General features: G+C 39.1%; 2 protein-coding genes across 2 annotated transcripts; both read left to right on the top strand.

Annotated features, from left to right (window-relative positions):
- Positions 1-1,599: 1,599 nt before the first annotated feature.
- On the top strand, positions 1,600-22,017 carry cat (catalase). Its single transcript, XM_050073984.1, has 13 exons — positions 1,600-1,760; positions 3,677-3,848; positions 5,846-5,956; positions 6,368-6,498; positions 8,259-8,363; positions 8,582-8,707; positions 8,796-8,987; positions 10,622-10,774; positions 11,164-11,302; positions 12,313-12,443; positions 13,614-13,721; positions 16,085-16,168; positions 20,798-22,017. Exons 1-13 carry the CDS (start codon positions 1,695-1,697, stop codon positions 20,861-20,863), a joined length of 1,584 nt encoding a protein of 527 aa, XP_049929941.1. The 5' UTR covers positions 1,600-1,694; the 3' UTR covers positions 20,864-22,017.
- A 2,379-nt stretch (positions 22,018-24,396) lies between these two features.
- On the top strand, positions 24,397-26,331 carry LOC126408561 (dispanin subfamily A member 2b-like). Its single transcript, XM_050074185.1, has 2 exons — positions 24,397-25,361; positions 25,948-26,331. The coding sequence occupies exons 1-2, from the start codon at positions 25,149-25,151 to the stop codon at positions 26,119-26,121; spliced, it is 387 nt and encodes a 128-aa protein (XP_049930142.1). The 5' UTR covers positions 24,397-25,148; the 3' UTR covers positions 26,122-26,331.
- Positions 26,332-27,171: the final 840 nt, after the last annotated feature.

Raw genomic sequence — 27,171 nt, forward strand, 5'->3', positions numbered from 1 at the left:
AGCCGAGTTTGATCTCCAGTGAGTGGGCCGGACCAGTAAAACCATTACATAATAACCTATAGATAACAACACTTTTAAATTTTCCCCCTCATTTCCACAACAAATAATGATCAGCCTGCAATATCCTCAGAAAAATATGTGCAAATTCAACAGTATGTCTGACATTTTTCCCACATTCAGTCAGTCTACTATTCACTTTCGTTACATGTGCATTTTTTTAAATAATTTTCCACTAAAGTGGGAGCTATGGAAGAAGCAGGTTAAGTCGTCCCTTGTCTTATAAACCATTTACAGTCTAAAGTTTTGTCAGTGCCTCAGCAGCAGGGTTCCACCAATATAGTTTTAAGACAGAAGTGTGATACAGATTCTTTTGTACTGAAGCTACTGGTTGATAATATTTCACAGGTGCATCAATATTAGGTGTGTAAAGTCATCCAGTGGGCCGGATTGGACCCTTTGGACCCTGCTTTAAGGCCTTTATCATATCAGTGTATATTGCGCTTTAACATTGGTAGATTGTAACGACAGTAGTACATGTTTCAAGTGCTTTACTGAAAACTCTTGCACGTTGAAACAAAATGAGCCAAAGCAACGTACAAACAAACATACTGCATTATGTAAACACAACAGACTGTCTATGGCAAGCCGTTTTAACATTTAATCGCTAAGTTTGACTATCCGGAATTACCATTATAGATATCAACGTCATTTTGACTAGTGGTAATGTCATTGTGACTAGTATGAATTTTAATTGAAGATATCTATAACGTCACTCTGACTAATCAAAACTGAATTACAGATATCTATAACGTCACTCTGACTAGTCAAAACTGAATTGCAGATATCTATAACATCATTCTGACTAGTCAATACTACAGTTACAGATATCTGTAATTCAGTTTTGACTAGTAAGATTCAAACTATTTTTGCCATTCATGTGTATGGGGTTTGTCATTATAGATATCTACAATTACATTATGACTATCTATAATTTCAGTTTGAGATATCTACAACGTCATTTTGACTAGTCATAATTCGAATGCAAGATATCTACAACGTCATTCTGACTATCTGAAACTCAATTCAAGATATCTAGAAAGGACCATGTAGATATCTTCAATTGATGATAATTAAAGATATCTTGAACTTGAATTATGACTAGTCAAAATTAAATTGTAGATGTCTCAAACTGGAATTACAGATATCTACAATTCAGTTGCAGATATCCGCAATAACAATTGTAGATATCCACAGCTACATTGGAGATATCTATAATGACAAACCCCATACACATGAATGGCAAAAATAGTTTGAATCTTACTAGTCAAAACTGAATTACAGATATCTGTAATTAGAGTTTTGACTAGTCAAAACTGAATTACAGATATCTTAAATAAGAGTTTTTACTAGGCAAAATTATGTTGCAGATATCAGTAATGAATATCCAGTCTAGCTATTAAATGTTAAAACGGCTTGCCATAGACTGCATTGGTGCTTTCTCCTCTTGTCTCAGAAGTAGGTCAGTTTCCTTCATTCAGCCAATCAGAAACGAGAGCACAAGAGGGGGCGGGGCCACATCGAGCAAAGTCCAGGAAGAATTTTGCCAGATATCGGGATACAGAGGTAACATATTTCTCCACAACACCTACCGAAGAGTTTGTGGTCTAACCGTCCTGTGGCGCTGACCTGTCGAGATGGCTGACAACAGGGACAAAGCTACCGATCAAATGAAGACATGGAAGGAGGGCAGGGCCTTTCAGGTCGGTATGAACCCTGCGTTTCATCAAGTGCTTTTGCTGCGTAGCGCTGCCTGACTCGGGGTAAATGGGTGAGAGGTCGTTTAGGGTAACCCGCTAACGCCAACAGCCAAAACCTGAAGCTAGCATCTCGGGCGAGCTAGCTGTGAACAGCGAAACTTAACCTCATAAACATGTCAATAAAAGATCCACAGTGAGTTTAGTCCTGTTAACTGTTTGTCTGGGGGACGTTTATTATCGTTGCTATTGTAAAGAGCTTGAGTACAAGCCTGAAAACAACCGTTTGCAAACGGTACATGCTAAAGTAGTCGATCTAACCTCAATTAACGTCAAGTAGCACCAGCCGTGTGTCGTTCACAAAATAACCACGCAGACAGCGTCTAACTAGGTCATTGTCCAGAGGCATGTTTGTGGTTGAACTTTACCCATGTCGGTTATATAACCAGAGGATATGAGAGCAAACAGCGGCCATCACCTGAAGGAACCTAACGCCCCTACAGCCAATTCATGATACATATTGGAACTTATTTATGCCAGTATTTCTTTATTCATGCTCTTGCAGCAGCTGTGCAGCTTCCAGGGCAGTCTGTTGGGATAATGATACTCATGCTGAGCAGAGTGCACCTTTTGCCGATAATTTACAGCTGTGGAAATAACGAAGAGAATAAAATGATCTCCCAGTTAGTATTTCTGGTGCAACTCTGCAAGTATCAGTGTCATGCCACTTGCAGAAATGTGCATGCAGTTGCTTGCTTCCATACCCTCGGCAAGGTGCAGAGTGCACCTCATGTAAATAATTTACAGCTGTGAAAATAATAAAGAAGATGAACTGGTCTGAGCACATTGATTTGGTTGACCCAGTTAGCATTTATACAGTTGCTTGTGCCCATACCCTTACTAGATTTTCAGCCACAGCCTTAAAACCACTGAAATGTGAATAACATTGATCATCTTGTTACCTTGAGTCTTAGCATTCACGTAGATGCCATCTGACATGCACCACCCACCCAAACACTGTTGCAGATCAAGTAAACACCTGTCACTGCAACAGCACTCCCTGATGGCAGTGCCAACCGAGCAGTACAGTGCCACATCACTGCAGAAACTACTCGGGGAACATGACAAAGAGCTCAAGGTGTCGACCCGATCCCAATCTGACGGAGCATCTGTGACACAAAATGGCTCCCCAATCACAACCCACAGGCCTCGAAGCATCTGCAGCTAACGCCCTGGTGCTGGACATCACATGCCAACCCAGAAGGTCCTGAGTCAATGCCTTGGGAGGTCAGATCTAAAGAGGCTCACAAATACTCAATCAGATTGGGATCTGGAGAATTTTGGAGGCCATGTTGATGCCTTGCGCTCTTTGTCTTATTTTGTGGGCCATTCCTAAACAGTTTGTGAGGCATGGCATGGTGCACTGTCTTGCTGGGGGTGCACTGTAACAAGATGATCAGTGTTATTTGCTTTACCCGCCAGTGGTTTTAATGTTTTGGCTGATTGGTGTAGTTGTCTTAGCGCAATGTAGAAAGGAATTGTTTGTCTTTTTTAATTAGAGATCAAACAATTTGTTGTTTTAATAGATTGTTTGAATGACAGAAATGGATCTGCAACAGTTTTAATTGTTTGCTTTAAGAAAAAATTGCAAATATGGGCTAGTTCTGGCTTCTCAAATAATTTTGCTTCTTTTGGATTTTATATTATTATGAATTAAATATCTCTGACTTCTGTTTCCAATAAAACAAGACCTTAGAGGTTGGCACCTTCGGCTCTCTGACCCATCATAAATGATTTGTTTGCAAGGTGATTTAAAATGTAGATTGTGATACAGGCACACATGAAGCACTTCGTAATTGGAGGAACATGTCTTGCATAAATAAAGGTGTTCGTTTTTTGAGTGTGGATTCTGTTTGCAACAGAAGCCAGACACACTGACCACAGGGGCTGGCCATCCTGTTGGAGACAAGCTGAACCTGCAGACTGCAGGACCAAGGGGTCCTCTGCTGGTCCAAGATGTGGTCTTCACAGATGAGATGGCCCACTTTGACCGGGAACGTATCCCAGAGAGAGTGGTGCATGCCAAAGGGGCGGGTGAGTGTTGGTCAGTCTCTTCTGTGTCACCTCTGTGTTGGCTATATCAGGTTGCCGTTGCACATTTAAGGAGAAGTTTTGTTACCTGCTGTGACAACGTCAAAACTGCTAGTGTTGTTTTTATCTTTTTTGTGTGTGTGTGTGTGTGTGTGTTATGTCAAAATGTGGTTGTGGTGGCAACAATTGTAGCAGGAACTTTCACAGAAGCAATTTCGGGTATTTTTCCAGGTGTTTATTAGGGATGTACCTGGCGACTAATTTTCCTGTCAACTAAACGAAAATTTTAATTAAGACTAGTTGACTAGTCTATAAAAGGGAAAACACTCAGAAAACAGTCAAAATTTAGTTAAGTATTTGAAACATTGTCCCAAAAATATAGTGTGCATTAAGAGCCCTTTGATTCCTTTACTCACAACCATGTCGGATTTTAGGGGGACTGCTGTCTGACGGCTCTGTAGCACCCACTAGTGGCGGGCGGCTGCATGACAGTTAAGCAGCCTTGGCCATGGATTAAGCAGTAATTGGTTTAACCGACTAACGTTTCTGGTGCCAACTAGCGAGGGGTTGGATGCTTAGTCATTTAGACGACTAATTGCACGCATCCCTAGTGTTTATATGTCTGTCTGTGGACAGATTTTGTCAGCGCAATAGCGTTACAATCATGCAAGAAGCAGTCACAAAACTTCACAAGCAAGGTGAGGGGGGCAGAAGAAGCAGGGTAGAAAGAAGACTCGCACACACACACTTAATGCCTCCTCCTGACATTAGTTTAAAGTTGCAGATTGCTGTATAGCAGATCACATCACTCTGATTGTTTCTCACTCCAAAAAAGACACAGTAGCTTGTTTCACCTGCTACAGTACATAATAATACATAGTTCAAGTGATAAGTAAATCTTATGTTGTGTCACACTATATTAAACACATTGCTCGTGTTCGTAGAGGCTTGTCTTTTAGGCATGGCTGCACCTGTGAATGATGGCAATATGTCCAAATGAATAGGGTGGTGTTATATTGGTGCTGAAATGCTCCATTCAGTATCTTTTATGATATAATATGTAATTCTTAAGATGCAATGCTTGTGGAAGTATGCAAGACTAAGAACTTTTTGCTCGGACAGGATTGGTTCTCATGCTGCAGTGATTGTTTGCCATTAATTCAATGAAACAAATTGAAAACTAGGACTTGTCAGACTGAACAAAGAGTTAATAACAAACAGATTTTGAGCTTCATAGTATAAAAATCACAATAATATGCAAACCAAAATATATGTATATGAATAAACACACAAATGTTAAATAAAAAGACAAAACACAACAAACTCTAAGAAACTGGATTTGTTTTTTTTAATGCAATCAAAGAGGGGACCTCACATTTTCTAAATATCATCGGGGTCTTACTGAATTATACAAACATTTTGGTTGGTTAAATTCCTTCATGTCCTTTGGATAAAGATTTGTGAGACAATAATGTCAACTCAAGTTCCACTTCCTGGCTAGTTCCTAGTTTTAAACAGGATTGCAGTTGAATTGAGATTTTTCTCCTACAGAGCATAATGGTCTCACTTGTGTTTTAACCATTCAGCAAAGTATAATATTCAGTCTAGTTATTCATATTGGAAAAAGCTAAAAGATAGCATGTGCACACTTATTTAAGAAATGCCATTTGTGCAAATCTCGTGACATTACCCTGCCAAAGTCAACAGAACTAACTGACAAAAAGTATGCAAAAGCAAATGAGGGTCATTCTTGTTTGTGGATTAGCTCCAGACAAATCTGCTAATATTTGCAAGCTTTTCAGATCAAGGTCAAAAACTTGGGGCAAAGTCTGTTTGTTGGCTTTCTTTGGAGGGAGCAACATTCTTGGCAGTGCACAGCGACATAACACTCGACTAGTCTGTGCAGTCAACTACAAATATTTAAACCAGACATGTTTCAGCTGAAAGAAATATGTGAAGCAAACAATGACATGTTTCATTGTTTTCTCTCGGTGATGCAGGGGCGTTTGGTTACTTTGAGGTGACTCATGACATCACTCGCTACAGCAAGGCCAAGGTGTTCGAGCATGTCGGCAAGACTACACCTATCGCTGTCCGCTTCTCCACTGTGGGTAAGGATAACCATGTCAGGTTAATATTTGAGTCTTTTTTTTTTATTTATCATTGTTGTAGCCCTAAAGTGATTCTTACATTTTACAACTGTATAAATGTGTAGCCTATACACTGAATGAAAAAAAAGTTTCAACATCTCGTCAACTATTACGTCATAAGAGCCTGAATGAAAGTATTATATAGAATTTTAGAAAAGTTATTTCCCCAGCAGATTCTCACATTCGAAAAGATTTTACCTTTTTTTTTTAGTCTTTCTGACCCCAGTAATAATCAAAAACACATATTTTTCTGTGGATTGACTAATTGACGAATCATTGTAGCCCTACTTTACTTTGAAGACCAGTGGTTCTGTGGAAATCTGACATAAAGCACTGAGTCAAATGTTTTCTCTTATTTGCATTTTATTTCAGCTGGTGAATCAGGATCAGCCGACACAGTGCGAGATCCCAGAGGCTTTGCAGTCAAATTTTACACCGAGGAGGGCAACTGGGACCTGACGGGCAACAACACCCCCATTTTCTTCATCAGGGATGCCCTGCTGGTGAGTGGGTGGTGCATGAGCGGAGGGACACTTTGCATGTTTGAGAGAAAAAGTCAGGCTGTCATTAAAAAACAAAGGAACAGATTGTAGAGCTGTTTCCATCAGCCATGAAGACGTTTAATGCTCTCCAAAATCAAACACACATGGAAACCAAACCTGTATTGCATCACAAAAATGTCATTTTATGTTTACCTTAAAGGGTACATTTGGTATTTTTCAACCTGGACCCTGTTTTCATATGTTTTATTGTCTAAGCGACAAAGAGAGAGAACAGTTTTGTGAAACTGGTCTAGTATTGAGTGAGTGTTGCAGCTGACCACTGTAAAATTGGCTGAAATGTATCCACTCAGAGCATACGACATAGTGGATTTACATTCACTGACTCCAGTTGTCGTCACTGATCTTGCCAGCAAGCTTTTCATCCTCCACAGCTGACTTCATGTTGAAAGCATATGACTCCAGACCATTCTTAGCAGACACCTCGACACGCTGGGCGTCGTCTTTAGCCTTGTACTTCTCAGCCTCCTGGACCATGTGTTCAATGCTTTTTTTTTATTTTCTCTGTTGGCAATGGCAATGGAGAACAAGCCAGAGGTCAGAGTTGGAGCTGTAGCTTGCAGTTGTGAACAAAAATGGTGCTGTAGTTGCCAAATTGATCCCAACTTGACCCAAAAGCTGAAGTAGTTGAGGGGAGTGCTTTACCCATAGGGTCACCATTTGTTTGTTGACTGTATTGCCTTGGGTGTGTGGGGAGAACTTTCTTGCGTGTCTCCATGGAAAACAGTGAACATATTGATTTATTTTTTCCAGTCTGCGTGTCGAAGTATCCTCGGGCAAGATACTGAACCCCAAGTTGCTGCTGATGGCTGTTCCATCTCTGTGTGAGAGCATCTGAATGGTTACTGAGTGGCAGGGGCACCTTGTATGGTAGCCTCAGCCACCAGTGAGTGAATGTGTGTTCATGGGTGAATGTGACATGTCGTGTGCGGAAGACGAGAAAAGCGCTATACAAGTGCAAGCCATTCGCCATAAAACTGCTTGTTTTTGCCACTGACAGGATCATACAGTGGTTGACCTGTTTGTTAAAATGTAATGTAATGTAATGTCTTTTTGTTTTACTAGACACAGCCTGAAAATTGCCATCACCAAACTCACCAGGCTCCATTTTAAATAAACAGTCATTTTATTATCATAAAACACACTTCTTTTAAAGTTGGCAGAAACAAAATAAAACTCACAAAGCGTCTTGCTTCGACTTTTTACTCTTCCAGCCATCACCAACTCCAGTTTATTTGAAATAAACCCTTTATTCACCCAGCTGGATTTAAAGACTTACTGGCTGTATACATGCTAAAATTACTGTTCATTCAAATGGAGTCTGGTGTGTTTGGTGATAGGGACTTCAGGGCTGGTTCTGGTGAAACAAAAAGGATCTTACTTTTTCACAAGGCCTGTCATAGTAGGAGTCCCTTCTATAATGTTGTCAGACACATAGAATAATAATCTGAGCATGCTGGTGGCAAACTCTTTAGTGGACGCACACTGATGGTGCACAGACGCCCCGAGAGGTTACATTACAGCCTTATTTGCTGCACTCTTGCTCAATACTCGACCAATTTCAAAGATTGTAGTTACCATTAGTTGCTGAGACACAAGAATGTGGGAAAATAGGGTCCAGGTTGAAAGATATTGAAGCTACTCTTTCATATGGATCAGGTGTACAACGCATCACATTGACCTGTCCCCATTTCCTCATGCAGTTCCCGTCCTTCATCCACTCTCAGAAGCGCAATCCCCAAACCCACATGAAAGACCCTGACATGGTGTGGGACTTCTGGAGCCTGAGGCCAGAGAGTCTGCATCAGGTAGCTGCTGCCGAGCCTGAGGCTTCTTTTGAAGACAGATTGTAGTTGATCGTACAGAGGAATAATTAGAAAAGGAACATTTTAAAGTAATGTAGTGTTGTCGTGTACTGATATTGGCCTTGTTGCATTTGTATGGTTTACATCATCAGTGGTTGGCACCAAAAACTTTGCAGGACATGTCATTATTTTGTATCTTCTGTCCCCTCTCCTCCATGCAGGTGTCTTTCTTGTTCAGTGATCGAGGTTTGCCTGATGGCCACCGCCACATGAACGGCTACGGCTCTCACACCTTCAAACTGGTGAATGCCGCTGGCAAGCGTTTCTACTGCAAGTTCCACTACAAGGTCTGTTTAAGCCCAGGTTTAACTTACATCCACCTCCTGGAATTTTGGAATTGCTTATTTATGTCATATGTCATGTTTTTTTTTTAAGACTGATCAAGGAATAAAGAATCTGACAGTAGAAGAGGCAGACCGCCTGGCTTCCACCAACCCAGATTATGCCATTGGAGACCTGTTCAACGCCATTGCCAATGGCAACTTCCCATCCTGGACCTTCTACATCCAGGTCATGACCTTTGAGCAGGCTGAGAAGTTCCAGTTCAACCCCTTCGATCTTACCAAGGTACCACATCTCTCCACAGCAGAACAAACTGGGTCATAAAGTTGAGTCCCTCAGGGGTTTAGTGTTGCTGCAGCCCACAGTAACGACACACCACAACACTTTTTGTTTCTCCGAGTATGGATTGAGATATGTGCAGTTCACATAACCCAGTTGAAATTAAAGGGATAGTGCACCCAAAAATGAAAATTCAGCCATTATCTACTCACCCATATGCCGAGGGAGGCTCAGGTGAAGTTTCAGAGTCCTCACGTCACTTGCGGAGATCCGAGAGGAGAGGGGGTAGCAACACAACTCCACCTAATGGAGGCTGACGGCGCCCCAGATTCAAACGTCCAAAAACACATAATTGAAACCACAAAATATCTCCATACTGCTCGTCCGTAGTGATCCAAGTGTCCTGAAGCCCTGACGAAAGTTGTTTGGAAAAACGTCATTTGAACTCTGTTTTTAGCCTCATTGTAGCCTGTAGCTCTGACTGCCTCTCTGTGCACCACATTCACGTGTGCCCGCTTGCGCGAGACTGTGAGACATGGGCACTGTGTTCATGTGTGTTCACGTGCTTTCGCTGGTCTCGCGCGCAAGCGCGCACACTTGAGCACCAAGTACAGAGAGGCAGTTAGAGCTACAGGCTACAATGAGGCTAAAAACAAACATGTCGGGGCTTCAGGACACTTGGATCACTACGGATGGATTTTGTGGTTTCAATTATGTGTTTTTGGACGTTTGAATCTGGGGCGCCGTCAGCCTCCATTAGGTGGAGTTGTGCTGCTACCCCCTCTCCCCTTGGATCTCCGTAAGTGATGTGAAGACTCTAAAACTTCACCTGAGCCTTCATCTGCATATAGGTGAGTAGATAATGGCTGAATTTTCATTTTTGGGTGCACTAGCAGAGCAGAGCTGGGTACCTCAACAGAGGGGGGACCAAAAATGGGGACAGTACAGAACGGTTCCATCCACAACTTTTCACAGTGGAAACTGAACTGTACCGTACTGCTCAGTGGAAATTGGGCTTAAGAGAACTAATTGTTATAAGGTTAATTGATATTAACACAAAAGCATATTGGGAATATTGTTGTGTTGTCACAGGAATGAAAGCGAGTATCTATTAATAAATAGAAAAAAAAGAATTGACTAAAAATGCATTTGTCGACCACTGATCAGTCAACCAAGTTAGAGAAGCCCTCCAAATTTAATTCCAACCAGGAGAAAAGTTTTTATCACTCTAGTGCAGTAACCTGGTAAAGACAATTCCGAAAAAAATTCAGGCACTCAGTGTAGTATGGTGTAGCTCCACATTTTATAAGGTGATATAATAGGTGTTTGTTGATGAACAGCTCATCTCCCGGGGCTGCTGTAAAATGTGCATTAGGAATATGTGATCCTGGCAGCCTCATTCTTATACCACTTTGCTTTGGATTTACAAAATTGTTATTTTAACTGTCCAACTAATGAAAGCAGTCAGTGTTCATGCAGAAGCTGACATCAGATGACTAGTTTTGAATATCTGTTTATTATAGAAATGAGGTGATGTAAACATACATACTTTCCTGGGTGTGTCACTCCTTTGTTGTGTCCATCCTGCAGCAGTGTACAGTATCTTTCAACTAATGGATGTTGCATGTTGTCTCATGTAGGTTTGGTCACATAAAGAATACCCTTTGATCCCTGTGGGCAAACTGGTACTGAACAGGAACCCAGTCAACTACTTTGCAGAGGTGGAGCAGCTGGCCTTTGACCCCAGCAACATGCCACCTGGCATCGAGCCGAGCCCCGACAAGATGCTGCAGGTAACGCCACAACACACATTCTCTCAGCATGTTTTTTCAGTCAGATTTGAATAAAGTTAATAAATGGCATAGTTTGCTGTCTTGACGTGGACGACACTGCAAATCATTTTGATAAGTTAAAGCTCTTATTTGGTCACTAAAAACACAATCCATGGTCCCTGTAACTTTAAACAACTGTGATGTCCCAGTCCATCTCTATGGTGTTCTGGTAAAGAGCATGTTCACACAAGTTTGGATGTTTCCGTTCTCTTCCAGCAGAAGTAAAGCTGGGCTAAATGCTGTGAATAAACTGCTCAAAAAAGTGCTTAGAGTTTCCGCTGTCTTTGGCAGCACAGAGACCTGCAGTGTAACATTGTTCTGTGTTGTGTATCTCCTGTGTCTTTGTCTAGGGTCGTCTCTTCTCCTACCCAGACACACATCGACACCGGCTGGGAGCCAACTATCTGCAGATTCCTGTCAACTGCCCCTTCAGGGCCCGTGTGACCAACTACCAGCGTGATGGTCCCATGTGCATGTTTGACAACCAAGGTAGGTCATAGTCCAGCTTGTAGGTCTATTTCTGTGCCTGTGTATGTGTTTCTATGTGCATGTGTTTAATAGATGTGGGTTTTGTGGCTCAACAGTTCATCTTGTATTATCTGTAGAATAACTTATTGTAGTTTATACAACTTAATGTCCATACAGTAATGTAGTTTTGGCAAAACCCAATGTTTTCTGGCATTAGTGGGACACCTCACCTGAAACAAAACATACATCCACCACCAAATGCAGTACCAAGGGTTGCCCAACAGATGTCACTATTTGCACTGTATCAAATGCTCAGACACAATGACCCATAATCAGTACTACTCTGTCATAGTGGTTCATTATTTCACAAAGCCTCCCTCATGACAAATAAACAGGAGTGAGAATGTTTTTTCCCCCCACTTAGATCTTTTATTGGCAAAATATTTGCATCATCAAACAATGACAGTAAAACAAAAGCAAAACGGACAGTTTGGTAAATTAATTTAAAACATTTCCGTCATGTATACAGTCCTGTTGATGGATTTATTTGATTTGATTTGAGTTAACTTAATCTGAAAAGTCTGAAAATCATTTTGGATCCCTGGACTTCAACTGTTTCATATAAATACACATAAAAAAATAAAATAAAAGAATCCTACTTTTTGTAGTCTCGAGATATTGATTTGTTTTTCCATTAATAAGATTTATTCAGTGGTTATCAGCCATTGTTCCATTGTATGCTACCTTCCTGTCAGGCTGAAACTGTTTTTTTTTTTATTTTATTTTAATCTTAACTGTGTTGAATATATATATAAAAACTACCCAGAGTCCTCTACATCGTAACAAACACCTGGAAAAACGTTCTTACTATACAGCACGCTGTATTGTAAGCCTAAGTGACTGGCATCATGTTGTCATTGTATGCACTGATCAGATTTAAGTAACATTTTGTTTTTGTCATCTGTTACTTTAGTTTAGAGCATTTGTTCCTCTTACCCAACTCACCAGTGTTTGGTCTGTGTGGCCTCTAGGTGGAGCTCCAAACTACTATCCCAACAGCTTCAGTGCCCCAGATACACAGCCTCAGTTTATGGAGTCCAAGTTCAAGGTGTCTCCTGATGTGGCACGCTACAACAGTGCAGATGAAGATAATGTCACACAGGTAAAGATTACATCACACTTTTGTAGGGCAAGCCATTTGTCCCCACAAGGGCTTAACGTGTCTCGGATTTGTCTGGTAAATACGTTAATTCACAGAACTGTACTTAAATGTGTCAGAACATTATGGTCACCAGGAGGACAGGTAGTCCGTTGTTTTGCTAGTATTTTTTTTTTGTTTGTTTACTTCCTTTCTGATTACGTTCCTAAACGGCTGTCCTATAATTTGAAACTAATATATATTTCACAAAAATTCATAACAATTTTGTCGAATAGCAAAAAACAAACTGTGGGAACACAACCTAAAACCTCTGGAAAGTTATAAAAGTCTGTCACTCAAACCATCAACTCTTCTCTAGTTGTACAGATACGCAGTAAATTATGTTTATCAATGTATAGCTATGAGCTTAACATGTCTTGTTTGTTTTTCACCCCCAAACCTTTAATTTTATTTATAAGCCTCTGTGAAAGGTGTCACTCGTAGAACCAAAATCTACAGACCTATCTGCAGCTCCCCTGAGCTCTGCAAAGAGTTGCAGCCTCAATCAATGAATATGTCTGGTTTTGTGGTCTGCAGCTATGTTGTTCACTGCTCCCATCAGTGTGGTTTTCAACAGAAAAAGCTCTGTGAAACCCACTGCACACTTCCTGTCCTGTACGAAATGGCAGAGACAAAGTTAGCTACTAGCTGGTTAACAGGGTGGAGCATTTAAGCAGCTAAAGGGCCAGATATTTTTCTCAAGAGGAGATCGAATCAGACACATAACTCAAAATTAATGCTAATGTTGCATGGTTTTCACTTGATGTATAAATAAGCAACTGTATGCAAACTTGTTTGCCACAGCAGCTGTGTTTACAGGTTGTTCCTCTGTCCATTAAAATGTCTTAATACTGCTTCAACTTAATGATCAATTACTTTGTCACAGTTAAAATACAGTAATGCAAACAAAGTAATTCTCATCCACATGTCTAGGTGTACAGGCAGTAAGTCCGATTTGTACTGCTACTTATTATATTTGCAGGGAACTCATTGGTTTCTTGAAATAGGGTCACAGATTTCATTACTGTTCCTTTTAAACTGCACTTCCTGTATAAAATGCACTTAAAATTAATCTTATTTTGATGTGATCTACTTTGACCCAGCTGTCAACCTCTTATGTGTGTGTTATTGCAGGTCCGTGCCTTCTACACCCAGGTGCTGAACGAAGAGGAGCGCCAGAGACTTTGCCAAAACATGGCAGGGGCCCTGAAAGGAGCCCAGCTCTTCATCCAAAAACGCATGGTGAGTCCACATCACCTTTATAGCCTCACAGTCTGTGAGGCTGTGCCGTTGAAATTTTGACTGAAATACCATGTGAAGAGTTTTCTGAAACTGGGATATTCACTATTTGAATCAGTTGACATCTTCTTTGACATGTTAATTGCATAAAATAATGAACTGTCACGTACTAAGAGATGTCAGACATGATGAAAACTCAGGATGTAGCTTTTGTAAAAAAGTACTGGTGAGCCTGCGCTCAGGAAACGTGTGGGCACAAGACAAGGCAAATGTAATTCAGACAAGAGGCAGCTTCAGAGTGCTTCACAAACTTTATTGGACTTAAAACTAATTTTTAAGAGACTGAGTAAAAGAGCACAAATTAAAACTTAAGAGATAATTCTGATAAACAAACACACTGGAGGGCAGCACAAAATAATGGGGTGGGTTGGGAAACACCTTAGATCCAATGGTAATTTGTTCCACAAGCATGGCACAGAGTAACTAAATCAGTCTTCACTGATCTTTAATCTCATTCTCACAACAGTGAGCATTTCTTTAGACAACCGCAAAAGTTTGGCTGTTTATATTGTACAAGCAGGATTAGCAATATATAGTGTAGTATTATATAATACTCTATATACTGTATATGAGTTTGGTTTTGTCCCTGGTGGGTTGGCGAAAGTCGGCATACATAGGTTCATTCTAATACATACATTAATATAGTTTTCAGTCAGGTCACTGCATTGAATCAGCTTTTCAAATGGATGGAAGTAGTCAGGGCAGAGCGACATGGAAAGTTTGGAGTATCGTCTGCATTGCTGTGATAGAAAAAGTGTTTTAAAGCAAATGTTTCAACAGAAGCACAGTAACCAAATCTGGTTCAGATTCAATATAGTAGCACACAGCCAACTAGCAGAGATGTTAAAATGAGTATCAGGTTTTTTTTCTGTCATGCCTTCCTCACATGTCCTTACCGTTGACAGACCACAGCAACACCAACACCAACCCTACCCCCCCCCGTGGCTTTATGTAGAAGTGGGTAAAATTTCCTGTGAAGAGCTTGTGCGTCATTGTGCCCTGTGGTCCCATTACAGTGTTTCACTTTGCAGAAAAATGATCCACCAAATGTTAGAAATCATGTCAACCTACAAGTTTTAAAACCCCTGAAAACTTGGTTGCATTTGTAGTTATCTGTTACAGAGCAACACTTAAGAATTAAAGCCATCAGTTAGCAAATAATACCTGGACATATGTATTTTTCAGTAGTTTAACCATTAAAAACTGCTAATTTCAGGGTTCCTACGCAAGTATGGAAATAAATTTGATCAATTTCCAGGTATTAAAAAGTATGGAAAATGAAAAATAAAGTATGGAAAAATATTTATGTTTCCAGACTATTACCACTGTTCTAAAATATTGTTTTCTAAAATAGAAAATTAGTTATTTCCAAAAATAATTTAATCAATCCGGATCGTGTTTTATGCCGGGCCAAGCACAGTTTGTGTGAGAGCAAACGTCTCAGAAAACATACCGCCCCTTTTACCTGATTGACAAGTGGTATGTCCAGTCCGCTGCCCCATGACCCTCCTCCAGCCCCCCAGGTATCAAGTTTCACTCCAACACTGCACCTTCGACAAGAAGACGAGTTTCACGTGGTTCACAATGGGTAGATGCAAGTTTTTGGATGGATGGCTTGACAATACCGTATATAAATACTGGTTGGCCAAGGATTCCCAATTCACACACAGAGCTAGATGCAAACTTTGTGTGAAATCGTTTGACATCGCCAACACGGGGGAGAAGGCGATTCTGAGCCACATGAAAGGAAAAAACACTGATGTCTCGTTACTGCATCGCTTGCACCCAGAGTCCCAACCTTTTTGCCTCAGCCCAGACATTGAACTTACTGAGTTTTTATTTGCATGCCATTATGGTACTTGGCTACAATCGCCTATTAAGAATAATTAAATATGATGTGAAATATGATACACTGATATATTTACTCAGATGTCGCATATTCTCTGAAAAAAAACCAAAAAAAAAACGCAGAGAAGTCTGGAAATTAGGGTATGGAAAAGTATGGAATTTTGAAATTCCAAATGTGTAGGAACCCTGTAATTTGATCAGATCGCACCCACACAGTCCAAACAACCAACTTCCTGTCATCAGATGTTGCTAAGTCCTGACATCACCTTTTTCTGAAAGAGCCCAGCCCACTTTAAACCAGCAGGAGGACCACAGAGAATAAAAGAAAAACAGAAATCTCTCATGAGAAGTAACAAAATGGCTCTAACTTTGGCAGATACTAGTTTTCTTATGGTAAGAAGCTGATTGAAAAAATATGCAAAGGGCCATTAAGTCTCATTGTCTGGTTCTTCATGCAGGTTGAGAACTTGAAAGCAGTCCATCCAGACTATGGAAGCCGGGTTCAGGCCCTTCTCAACAAGTACAACGCAGAGGCCCAAAAGGTAAACACAGTACCAATCCAGTCTGACAAAATGTTTCCATCTAGGGTTAAGTCAGGGTGTATGCTGGGATCCTCAAGTTAAACTGAATACCTTCAATGCCCCTCCCATTGATTTAAAGACCTCATCACCGCTTTGAGTTTCCAACTGGTTACATTAGAAACACACCTTAACTGAACTTACATCTAATGTATTGATAGTAATAAGGCAACATAATTTAGAAAGACAGGGTGGGAACACCTCAAGAGAATGAATTTGGTGACTAACCCAGTGCAAGGTTTATTACAAAGAGTAATATCGGTAATACATGCAAACCAGTAACACACACTTAAACTCTTTGTTAACAGGCTACTATATACTCAGGGTGTGCACCACAATAAAACATTATTGCAAATTTAAACATGTTGTGATGTGAAAACAAATATTAGAATATATTGCGATTTATTACCTTTAAGCTGTAAATTGAGTCCCACAAGGAAGACTTTATTCAACATCTGTGTTATCTAATAAGATGTTTTCAGTCTGTTCATCTCACCTCAATCATATTTATTGCAGCAAATTGTATCCAGTTGATTTATGTCCACTTGAACTTAATAATGAAGCGATAAGTTTTGACCACCAAAATGTAATCAGTTCATCGTTGATTTCTCAAATTTGGCACAAATTTTCACTTGAAAATTCCCTCAAGGTCTTTTTGAGACACTACTTTGAAGAGAATGAGATGGACACATGGTCAGTTTGACCTTGACGATTGACAACCAAAATTTAAAAAAAATCCCTCAATGTTTTCTTGAAATATGGCTTTTACAAGAATAAGACGGACAAGGTCACAGTGACCTTGACCACCAAACTTTAAGCAGTTCATCCTTGAGTCCAAGTGGAAGTATGTGCCAAATTTGAAATTTACTCATGGCATTCTTTAGATATTGGGTTTGTAAGTAATACAAATATACATTTTTATTAAAATAAAAAAATAAAAATAAGAGTCATACTATGGTATGCCATAAGTCATAGTAAAGCATGTCATATAATATTTTATAAAAAAAAAGGTTATACTATAGTATGCCATAAAAATGCCAAAAAAAGTCATAGTATCAAAAATTTTGGAAAAAAAGCATGCTGTAAAAAAGTGAATGGTATGTAAACACATTAAAAAAACAAACAAAAAAACTTGTATGTCAAAAGTTTACATGATAAAGTGTCTTAAAAATGTAATAGTTTAGTATGACATGCAAAATAACAGTATAGCATGCGATATGGCTAAAAATGTTATCAGGATATGTAGTTTTTGCTGATTCTGCCAGTTCGGGGAGCATCCTGATTGGAGCTTGAAGAAAGAAGAGATTCATTGAAACTTAATAATATGCTTTTCCAATATTGAACAAAATGTTTTTACAGGGTATATGCCGGAATCCTGAGGTTAATTTCAATAACTTTTTAAAGACCTTCCAAAAAAACCTTGGAATTCGATTGTGAAAAAAAGAAGAAGAATATTCAGCCTTTTTTTCCTCCCGTTTTTTGGGGGGACCTTGAACGCAACACTAATCATGCTGTCCGTTTATGGTTGTTTTTTCCCCTTTAGCCATATGTAAACTCAAAGAACGAGAAGCAATGTCAAATAGAGGCTTTAACTTATTGAAACATTGTATATAAACTTACCGCTTTAAATGCTTCTCATATGGGGTAATGGCTGCAAAACACGACTGGATAGACTGTTGTTTTGCTAAGCTGCCGCTAGCGACGGTAACAGCAGATGAAGAGGTCTTGCTAGGCTGTGTGTGGAGTCGGGGAAACTTGAGGCCGCATAGTTAGACTCTCTGTGTGGTCACTGGGATGGTGCCGTCTCAGGTGATTGAAAAGGTTTGTGGTGTTTCCCGACCTGGTTGGTACCAACCGCCGGCATATTTTGCAGACCGGCTTCTATGCTCCTTGTTACTTTTGAGGTAACGTTATCCAAACCACTTCCACACAACTGACGTCGCGTTATCTCTTTTTTCCAACAATATCTTCGGTTGATATAGTGATGTCGCTTTCACGTTCTGCATTATTTTAGCTGTCCTCGATTTCAGTTTCACTCATTTTTTCTCCTTTTTCCCATCACAACTGTAGTCACGCTTACAATGAGAAGTGGGCGTATCCTGCCTGCATGGCATACGGTAGCGGGCAGACTCTGATATGCTGTTGTTGCGCTTACTTTTGTTATGTGACATCGATTCAAAACGTCCCATGCTGATAATTGAGATCGTATGATCGCCCAGCCTTATACGATACCATAAAAATGTCCTAAAGAAAAGTCATACTTGTATGTTAATAAACATTAACCAGAAAATGTCACAGCAGTATGTAAATAAAATTAAAACACACTAAGTATAGTATGCAGTAAGAAAGTGGATATGGTATGTAAAATATTATATAAAAAGTAGGTCACATTCATAACAAAGTATGCCTTAAAAATGTATATGGCATACTATACTACGTTATTTTGTATGTCATACTAAACTATTACATTTTAAGACATACTTCATTATGAACATTTTTGTATTTTTTTTGTATAAAATGTGTTTACATACTTTTTACAGCATGCTTTATTTTGAAATTTGATACTATGCTATTACATTTTCTGGCATACTATAATATGATATGCGATACTTTGACTTTTTTAGTATACTATTACCTTTTTCATGGCAACTTATATTATTAAAAATATGGCATGCAATAGTATGACTTTTTAATGACATACTTTACATACTATACTGTGACATTTTTCGTACATACTAGTAAGACCTTTTCTATAAAAAGTTATGACATGCTACTATGACATTTTGTATGTCATTAAACTATTTACTACTTTTTTTTTTTTAGGGCATTTTTTGCCTTTAATGGACAGGACAGTTAAGTGTGAAAGGGGGAGAGAGAGGGGGGATGACATGCAGCAAAGCACCACAGGCTCGACTGGAACCCAGGCCGCTGCGGCAACAGCCTTGTACATGGGGCGCCTGCTCTACCACTAAGCCACCGACGCCCCTAAACTATTACATTTTTAAGGCATACTTTATCATGAAAAATTTTGACATACTATGATTTTTTTTTTTTATAAAATATTTTTACATACCATACTCACTTTCTTACAGCATACTATATGTACGCCATAAAAATGTCATAGTATAAAAGCATGTCATAAATTTTATTTTTAAGAGAAAAAAAACTGAGGGTATGACATGAAAAAGTAATAGTAAACCATAAAGAAATGGCATAGCATGTCATGTACATTTTTATTTAAAAAAAAAAGAAAAAGGGTCAGTATAGTATCAAATTTCAAAATAAAGCACACATTTTATTAAAAAAAAAACAACCTCTTATGTCACAAAAACTTTCATGATAAAGTATGCCTTTGGTATGACCTGCAAAATAACAGCAGAGCATGCCATATACATTTTTATTTTTAAAGAAAAGTCATACTATGTAGTATACCAAAAAAAATCATAGTATAGCATACCATAAACAATCATTAAAAAATGTAACAGTAAAGTATGCCATAAAAAGGTCATAGTATGTAAAAAAAAACAAAAAAAAAAACCTCTAAATATAGTATGCTGTAAGAAAGTGAGTATAGTATGTTAAAATATTTTTATAAACAAAATAAACTTATAGTATGTCTCAAAAATGTTCATAATTATTAAGTATGCCTTAAAAATGTAAGTTTAATATGACATGCAAAATGTCATAGTATAGTAGGTCATATAAATGTTTCTAAAAGAGGTCATACTAGTATGCCATTAAAATTGCCAGAAAATGTCAAAGTTAGTATGTCAAAAAATTTCAAAAGTGAGTAAAGCACCTCATTTTTTAAAATTTTAAATTAGTAGTATAGTGTGTCTTTTAATAATAATGTATGCCTTATAAATGTAACAGACATACAAAATGTCACAGTATAGTAGGTCATATAAATTTTTATTGAAAAACAAAATTATACTATGGTAGGCCATGAAAAGGTGATAGTATGTCATGAAAACGTCAAAGTATAAATGTTTACAAAAAAAAATCATGCCATGTCATTAAAAAATGTTAAAAATTTGATATTGTATAGTATGCGATAAAAATTTCATGTGATAAAAAAATCGTAAAATAGTATGCCATTAAAAAAGTGTCATAGCATTGTTATAGTATAGCATGACATAAATTCTTTTAAAAAAAAGGCATACTATGTCATAAAAATATCATGATATAGTATGCCATAAAATATTTCAAAGTCACAGTGCAGTACCTCAAAATATTTCATATAAAGTCATGGTATAGAATGTCATAAAAATATTTCGTAAAGTCTTCCATAACACGTCTTAAACATCATATGCCAGCAATAGTTACAACTCCTTGTCCTCATTTGTGAGGTAGTTTAACACTTGTGCTTGAAAAGAGGTTTGTGTAATTTGATCATGCAGCAGTCTGTCATAGGATTGCATCATGTTTTACTTTGACTGACAGCGTGCACTTTGCTCAGAGGACCAGTTTTATGATCAGGGTTTTTGTGTGTTTTTCTTTTGTATTATGTCACCAGTTAATTGTTGACTATGCAGTTCATATTCTCTACGTTTAAATCTCTAATGCCATATTTTTTCACTTTGTCTTTCTCAGAACACAAATGTGCGTGTTTACAGCCGTCCAGGAGCCTCGGCCATCGCCGCCTCCTCCAAGATGTGATGCCTTACATTTCCACCAGGGGGCAGACCCCACATTAATCTATGAGCAAATGCACTTATGCGACTACCAGTGATGAGATTTGACCTAACTTACCGTCTGAAATACTAACCTGTAGTGTCAGGGTTGGGGTGAGTTCATGTTTAATTCAGTCAGTCCAAACATTTAATTTTCTCCAAAATTGTCAAAGCTAGCGACTTTCACGAGGCTCTTGATCTCTGATAAAACCCTATGAGGTTAATATGTCTTGATTGAACAGCAGCTTTGAAATAAAAAATCATCAGGATTTTTTTAAACAAACTAGAACAGATTTTGAACAATGAACATGCCCATCTTGGGTGTTTGACTTTTACCACATAAAGGCATTTAAAGTAATACTTAACTGTATTTACATTTTCATTTGATTGCATTACATCAGTTAGCCCCAACTGCTGTTGAAGTCTGTGACAAGAGATGATTGTTTCAAATAATTCCTCAGGTTGTGTGTACTACTATGTGATGATGATCCAAATCCTGCAATTCAAAGTGTCTTCTGTCAGCAGTCAAATAACTTTTAAAAATGTATATATTAATATATATTATGCCAGACGTGCACTGCATGAATCTTAACTTTAGGTTCAAGCTGGTAAAATACCTTGAGTTATGCAGGACGGGCTCATGGCTTTGCTAATGGCAGTGCTTTTGGTTTCACTATGGACAATGATCAGTTTTGGCTAGTTTTCTGACAATAATTATAAAAAGCTATTTTATTTTAAACGAGTAGAAATGACTGAGAAACCTGTGTCCAGTCGCATTGTTAGTTGTTTCCTTGTGGGCGTCTGCATCTCTCATCAGATATGCAATTAATGAAGAGCAAGTTTCAAGATGAGGAATTATTTCCACTACAGCTAAAACAATAGTGCCTTTTTTGTTTGCCAAAACTACCAAATACAGATTATTTCAACCTTAAACTGGAAGAATCAGTTATGAATTGCTCTGTTTGATGATATAGTTTTCAACATGTCCTGATCCGTAGGAGGAGACTGTAGATGAGTTAAAGATGTAAATTGTTGCTAAATCTACACTGGCAAATTAATTCTGATCTTAAATGGTATTAATATGAATAACTGCCCAACTACTGTTTTTGTTACAATTAAATGGCATATTACAAAATCTGACAGTTTGGATATGAGCCTGATTATTTCTTACTCACCAGTTTCACTTTGGAGATATCATGTTGGTCATTTTCATGATGGGAGGAGACACCGCAACGATCCTAAACAGGATGCAAACACAAATGTATCACTGTCAGATAGAAAATGTTCATGTAACCTGCTTCATCTGTGTAAACATATTGATCTGAATGTAACTGGGTTTTTTTTATATTAATGTTCATGTTTCCTGTATTAATTAATTTGTAATCAAAGCCTATCAGCAGCTTTTATTTGTCTCAGTTTCTTCTATTCAACTTGTCTTTTAAAGCAGGTTTGCATGTTTATGGATCTTTTAACACAGCATGTGACGTGAAATTGACATGTGATTGAGCTGATGGACTAAGAATGTTTTATTTTTAATGTGCAGTTGCGTCAAAAACAAATTTAATCTGACATTAGTGGGTTTCCTGTTAAGACTTCCGAGCTTAATCTGTTAAATATGAGTTGCTAGAATGCTGATACTAGCTCATGTCTGTTTTAGGCTCTTTGGCCCCGTTTACATCTGATGTTATCATGCGTCCTGGGTGACTGGATTGCATGTTGACTGCTCTAAGTACAGTTGTGAATGCATCAAATGTGTCTTGAAATACAGTCGCTCTGACCACATTCAGAGGTGGTCTGGGTGACATATGGCCACATTGTTTCTGCTGTGTGAACGCTATTGCGTCCTGGGCCACATTAAAGGACCACCTAAGCTGACTTTAGCCCCATTTCCACCAAAACTAACCCTTCAGACATGCTAGACCCTAGTGTTTCCACCGCAAACAGTCCTGTTATGTGGGCGGGGTTGTTGTCACTCGCTGTACTTCCTCATTATCGGTGACACAGATGGAAGTCTGCACCTTGTTGATCGTCCACAGAACGGGGTTGCAAGCCGAAACTTTCAGAACAAAATAAAACAGGCTACAGTGAGAGTCTCTCCATGGGATATTAAAAAATACCGGGTATGTGTGTTAAGTCCTTCTCGGGCAAGCCGGGGGGTTTAGTGTCACAGGAGCCTACAGGAATGGCACTCTGCAAAGCTTAATTTTCTCAGAGTAAGGATTAGAATATATAAACCCAGTTGAAATTAATATATATATATATAAACGCTTTAAGATCAACTCTTTAATAAAAGTGTATGTCGTATTAAAACTTTAAGTAATGGTCAACATTGTCACATAAAATTTAAGGTGTGCTGAGGGATTCACGTCGTCAACTCATGCATTAAGTTACATAACAAGTAAACGTTTCAACTTAAAAGTTGCTGGGAGTCGGCCCAGTAAATTGTTATTTTTTTCTCAGACTCCAGCTGCTGTGAGAGGCAGCAAAACATCCTTTCATTTCATAGTTACAGTTTACTAATAAAACTCTGCACGGTATGAACAGTGGTTACATGAGCCTCAAAACCAGCCACAACTCAGCCCTGAGCAGAGTGACCGTCCTCTATTGACCAATCAACAGACTGCAGTGTTCACAGCTCCACCTTTTAGTACCAGATCTGTGTGCTAGGTACCCCAACAGAGGGGGGACCAAACATGGGGACGGTACGGAACGGTTCCATTGGTACCATCCACAACTTTTCACGGTGGAAACGGGAAAAAAGCGTACTGAACTGAACCGTACTGCTCGGTGGAGACGGGGCCTTATGTGCTTATCCAATGCCACACCAGATTAGAAAAATGTCTGTTGGTGCAGTTACACAGACGTAGAGCTGAAGGGCCATCTCCGGAGCCACTCTCCTCCCAGCGAATGTGTGCCCAGTTAGCACAAACCAACATAGCAGCAGCTGTTAAAAAGTCCTTACAAACCACTTAAACCTGCTAGTAACTGTTAGGTAATATTAGCAGTGTGATGGTAACAGTTAGCCTTGTCACTGTGCGTGTGTGGTTGGGTGGACTCTTGTCAGCTGTCCCCAGCACAGAGGTCATACCACCGCAGCAGTAGTCTCCTAGTGGCACTTTTCTCAAACAGATAGAGACAGGAAAATAATGAGACAAGAACGGGCTGCGACTACATGTGTTGCGTTCAGGCTTACAAATAAGATTTTACTTATTTTAAATAGCAAAGGCAGTAAGTGTGCCTACATTAAGATAAACATCCCCTCAGTTAGAAACAACAACGCACTTGATCTGTGTTTATTTGCATATAGAGCGGGAAATTAGATGATCACAACTGGTCACCTGAGATGCATATTTATTTAGACCCATTCTAATGCTAGCTTTGAACAGACAGACTTAAAGCTGTCAACGTGTGATCGATACACCCAGGATGCATGTTAATACCAGGCGTTAACACACTCGTTGATCCAAATGTATCCAACTCTACATTATCACCCTCAAACGAGTAAGGCTGTGTCCCAAATCCATACAACACACTAGGGTTGCAAATTGTAAGCACTTTCCTTGACCAAATGTGTTTTTCCTTGATCAAAGCTGGCAGCAACATATTGCATATACTCTGAGAGCACTGCTTAGCCTATTGATTGATTCAATTTCACGTTTGATCAAACTCTTAACTACCGATTAATCCATCGTCAATCAATCATTATCATCCCTACAATATACTAATTCTACATACCATGTACACCTAGTAATACTCTGTTTTAGCAGTCAGTATAACCATAGGGACACTTTACCACTCATACTAAACAGGAAATAATACAGGATGTGTGGTGTCCGTAAATCAATCTGCTACTTCAACAGAAGAACCACCCCCCACATTGTTTTTCCTTTGTGCATTCCACTGGGGGATAATGGTGCATATTAATTATGGACTGTATAATAAAGACGGACAGCCTGACAGCACCCCCAGGTTGAAGCAAAAACATCTTGATCGCCCCCTAGTGGCTGGCTGCAGTGTAGGTCATGAACCCCACCCCCTCCATGGCAGCTGATGGGATGTGGGCCAAACTTAAAAAGTCCAAGTACACATGCACTGTTTGTGGTCAAACAAATGTGGTCACCTTCCTTTTGCCTAATTGGTCTGCAGCACAAAAATCAGGCTCGTGCTAACCACCAAAAGCTTTAAAAGAAAATTGACACTTACAGAGACAGATGAGATCCTGCACACCTTCCTGCAGCCCCGCACTTCAAACTACAGTTGAGCTGTGAGCGATGAATCCAGCAGTTTACCCGCCTGAGGCTTTTCCATTGCAGGGGGGGTATGATGGGCGCCCTGGACAGCCTGGGGGACATTCAGTGGTTCAGCACACCATTGTGAACGTCACCACCGAACCCCCCAAGGACCACATCATCTGGTCCCTCTGCAACTTTGTCTACTCATGCTGCCCCTGCCTTGGACTGGCGGCTCTCATCTTCTCCATCAAGGTGAGTTTCATTCATGAGGAATTTTCTGTCGCTGCCTATCAAAGAATATTGAACAAAAAGAATGTAAGCCAAATCTTGCATCAAGAGCAGATTTTACAAAGAAGAGACAGGGTTAGAGGAAAACGCTTTACTGACTAAAGCACAGACCTCCATTCGACCATGACACGAAACACAGAGGACGGGCAGCTGGGGGACGAGAAGTATTCATCAGTAAGACTTAAGATATTATACGACTTAGAAATTACAAAACAACTACTGAAACACAACAAAGAAGTTATGAAAAAAAAAACATGAATGAGGAAAAAGAACAAAGACAAAAAAAAAAGACTTTAAATGTGTTGCAAACTCTCTGTAATTGTTCTCGCTGCAAGTCTCCATCTTCAACAGTGTTCAGCAAAGACAACTATGTATGGTGAAAAGGAGAATTGATGGAAATGGGTGAATTAATTGTATTTGCAGCATGAAAGACAAAAATCTTGCAGGAGATAAGATTAAGTCAATGCTCAACAATAGCAGTTTAAGTTCCCTTGAGGTCGAGCATATCTATGAATCCACTTTTAAAATCAATGTGCTTTGGTCCTTCCAGGCCAGAGACCGGAAGGTGGTTGGAGATCTGGAGGGTGCCCGACACTACGGCTCCACTGCCCGCTGTCTCAACATCATAGCCGCAGTCCTGGGTTGCATCATGGTCTTTATTTTCATTATTACAGTCATTGTTGTGGCTGTACAGATTAATTCGTATGACTCCTACTATGGCTGAATTTAAACAGAATTAGAGCTGTCTGCTGCTGTGGCTTGGTGGTGTTTCTGGTCATCTTTCTTATGCTTATGGCACAATTTTTAACTTTTTATCTTTTTACTCATATCCTCAAGCAGAAATGATACAAAAGTCTTAAATGGAACTGAACCATGTTTCCTTAACTGCTGTCTGCTGTCAAGTTTGAGTGCCAGACTGTGTTATTAAATTCCTGTCTGCGAGGTCTGTGACCTTGTTTCAAGATTCATTTGTCAATAAATGAAACTTTCACTTTTCTGTTTTACAACTTTCTGAAATGTGTCTGTGATTTTTTTTTTTTAGGGTAAAAAAAAAGAAAGAAAAGAAAGTGGCTGTATACCAAGCAGCAACCTGCGAGGCTAAAAAAATGAAGCCGGTGTGTGGAATAAAAACTGCAGTTCCTCTAATGGACCCTTGAGGCTCACCCAAACAGGTTGTCTGTGTTTTAAGCTCCTTAAATCAGACTTACACATTTTTCATTTCAAACTTGAATACTTCAACCCCATGAAAGAGGTTCTTAAGAGATTTTCAGACCATATTTGACATCTGACTACAAACAGTTAGTGGTTATCAGGTAAATACCGTAAAACTCGGAATATAAGTCGCACTGGCATATAAGTCGCAGTCTATTTTTTAAGGTCTCAAACAGGGAAAATAAGGTTTTATATTACTATTTGTTAATAAAAACGTTATACAAGTTATTCCTACACTGTTTCCCTTTATTTTTAATTTGAAACACATTCAAAACACAATAACCTCTTAAGCAGCTTTGGTTACTTTTCAGATTGCAATTTTCCAAACAACCTCTTCAGGAAATAAAATTACGGTATAACAACATCTGAGCCATAAAAATGAGTTTAAATTAATGTTAAACTTCTTTTTTCTTTTTTAAGAAGACAGCATTACAGTACCTTATTACAGTGTGGGCTGTAACTATACATGCTTACTCAAATCCCAAAAACGAATGAGTTTAAATTACTACGTAGCGCCATCTTGTGGGTCAAATTACCTATGTCAGCATTTACCTTGGTCTAT

The sequence above is a fragment of the Epinephelus moara genome, chromosome 20 (assembly GCF_006386435.1).
Source record: "Epinephelus moara isolate mb chromosome 20, YSFRI_EMoa_1.0, whole genome shotgun sequence".
Lineage (NCBI taxonomy): Eukaryota > Metazoa > Chordata > Actinopteri > Perciformes > Serranidae > Epinephelus > Epinephelus moara.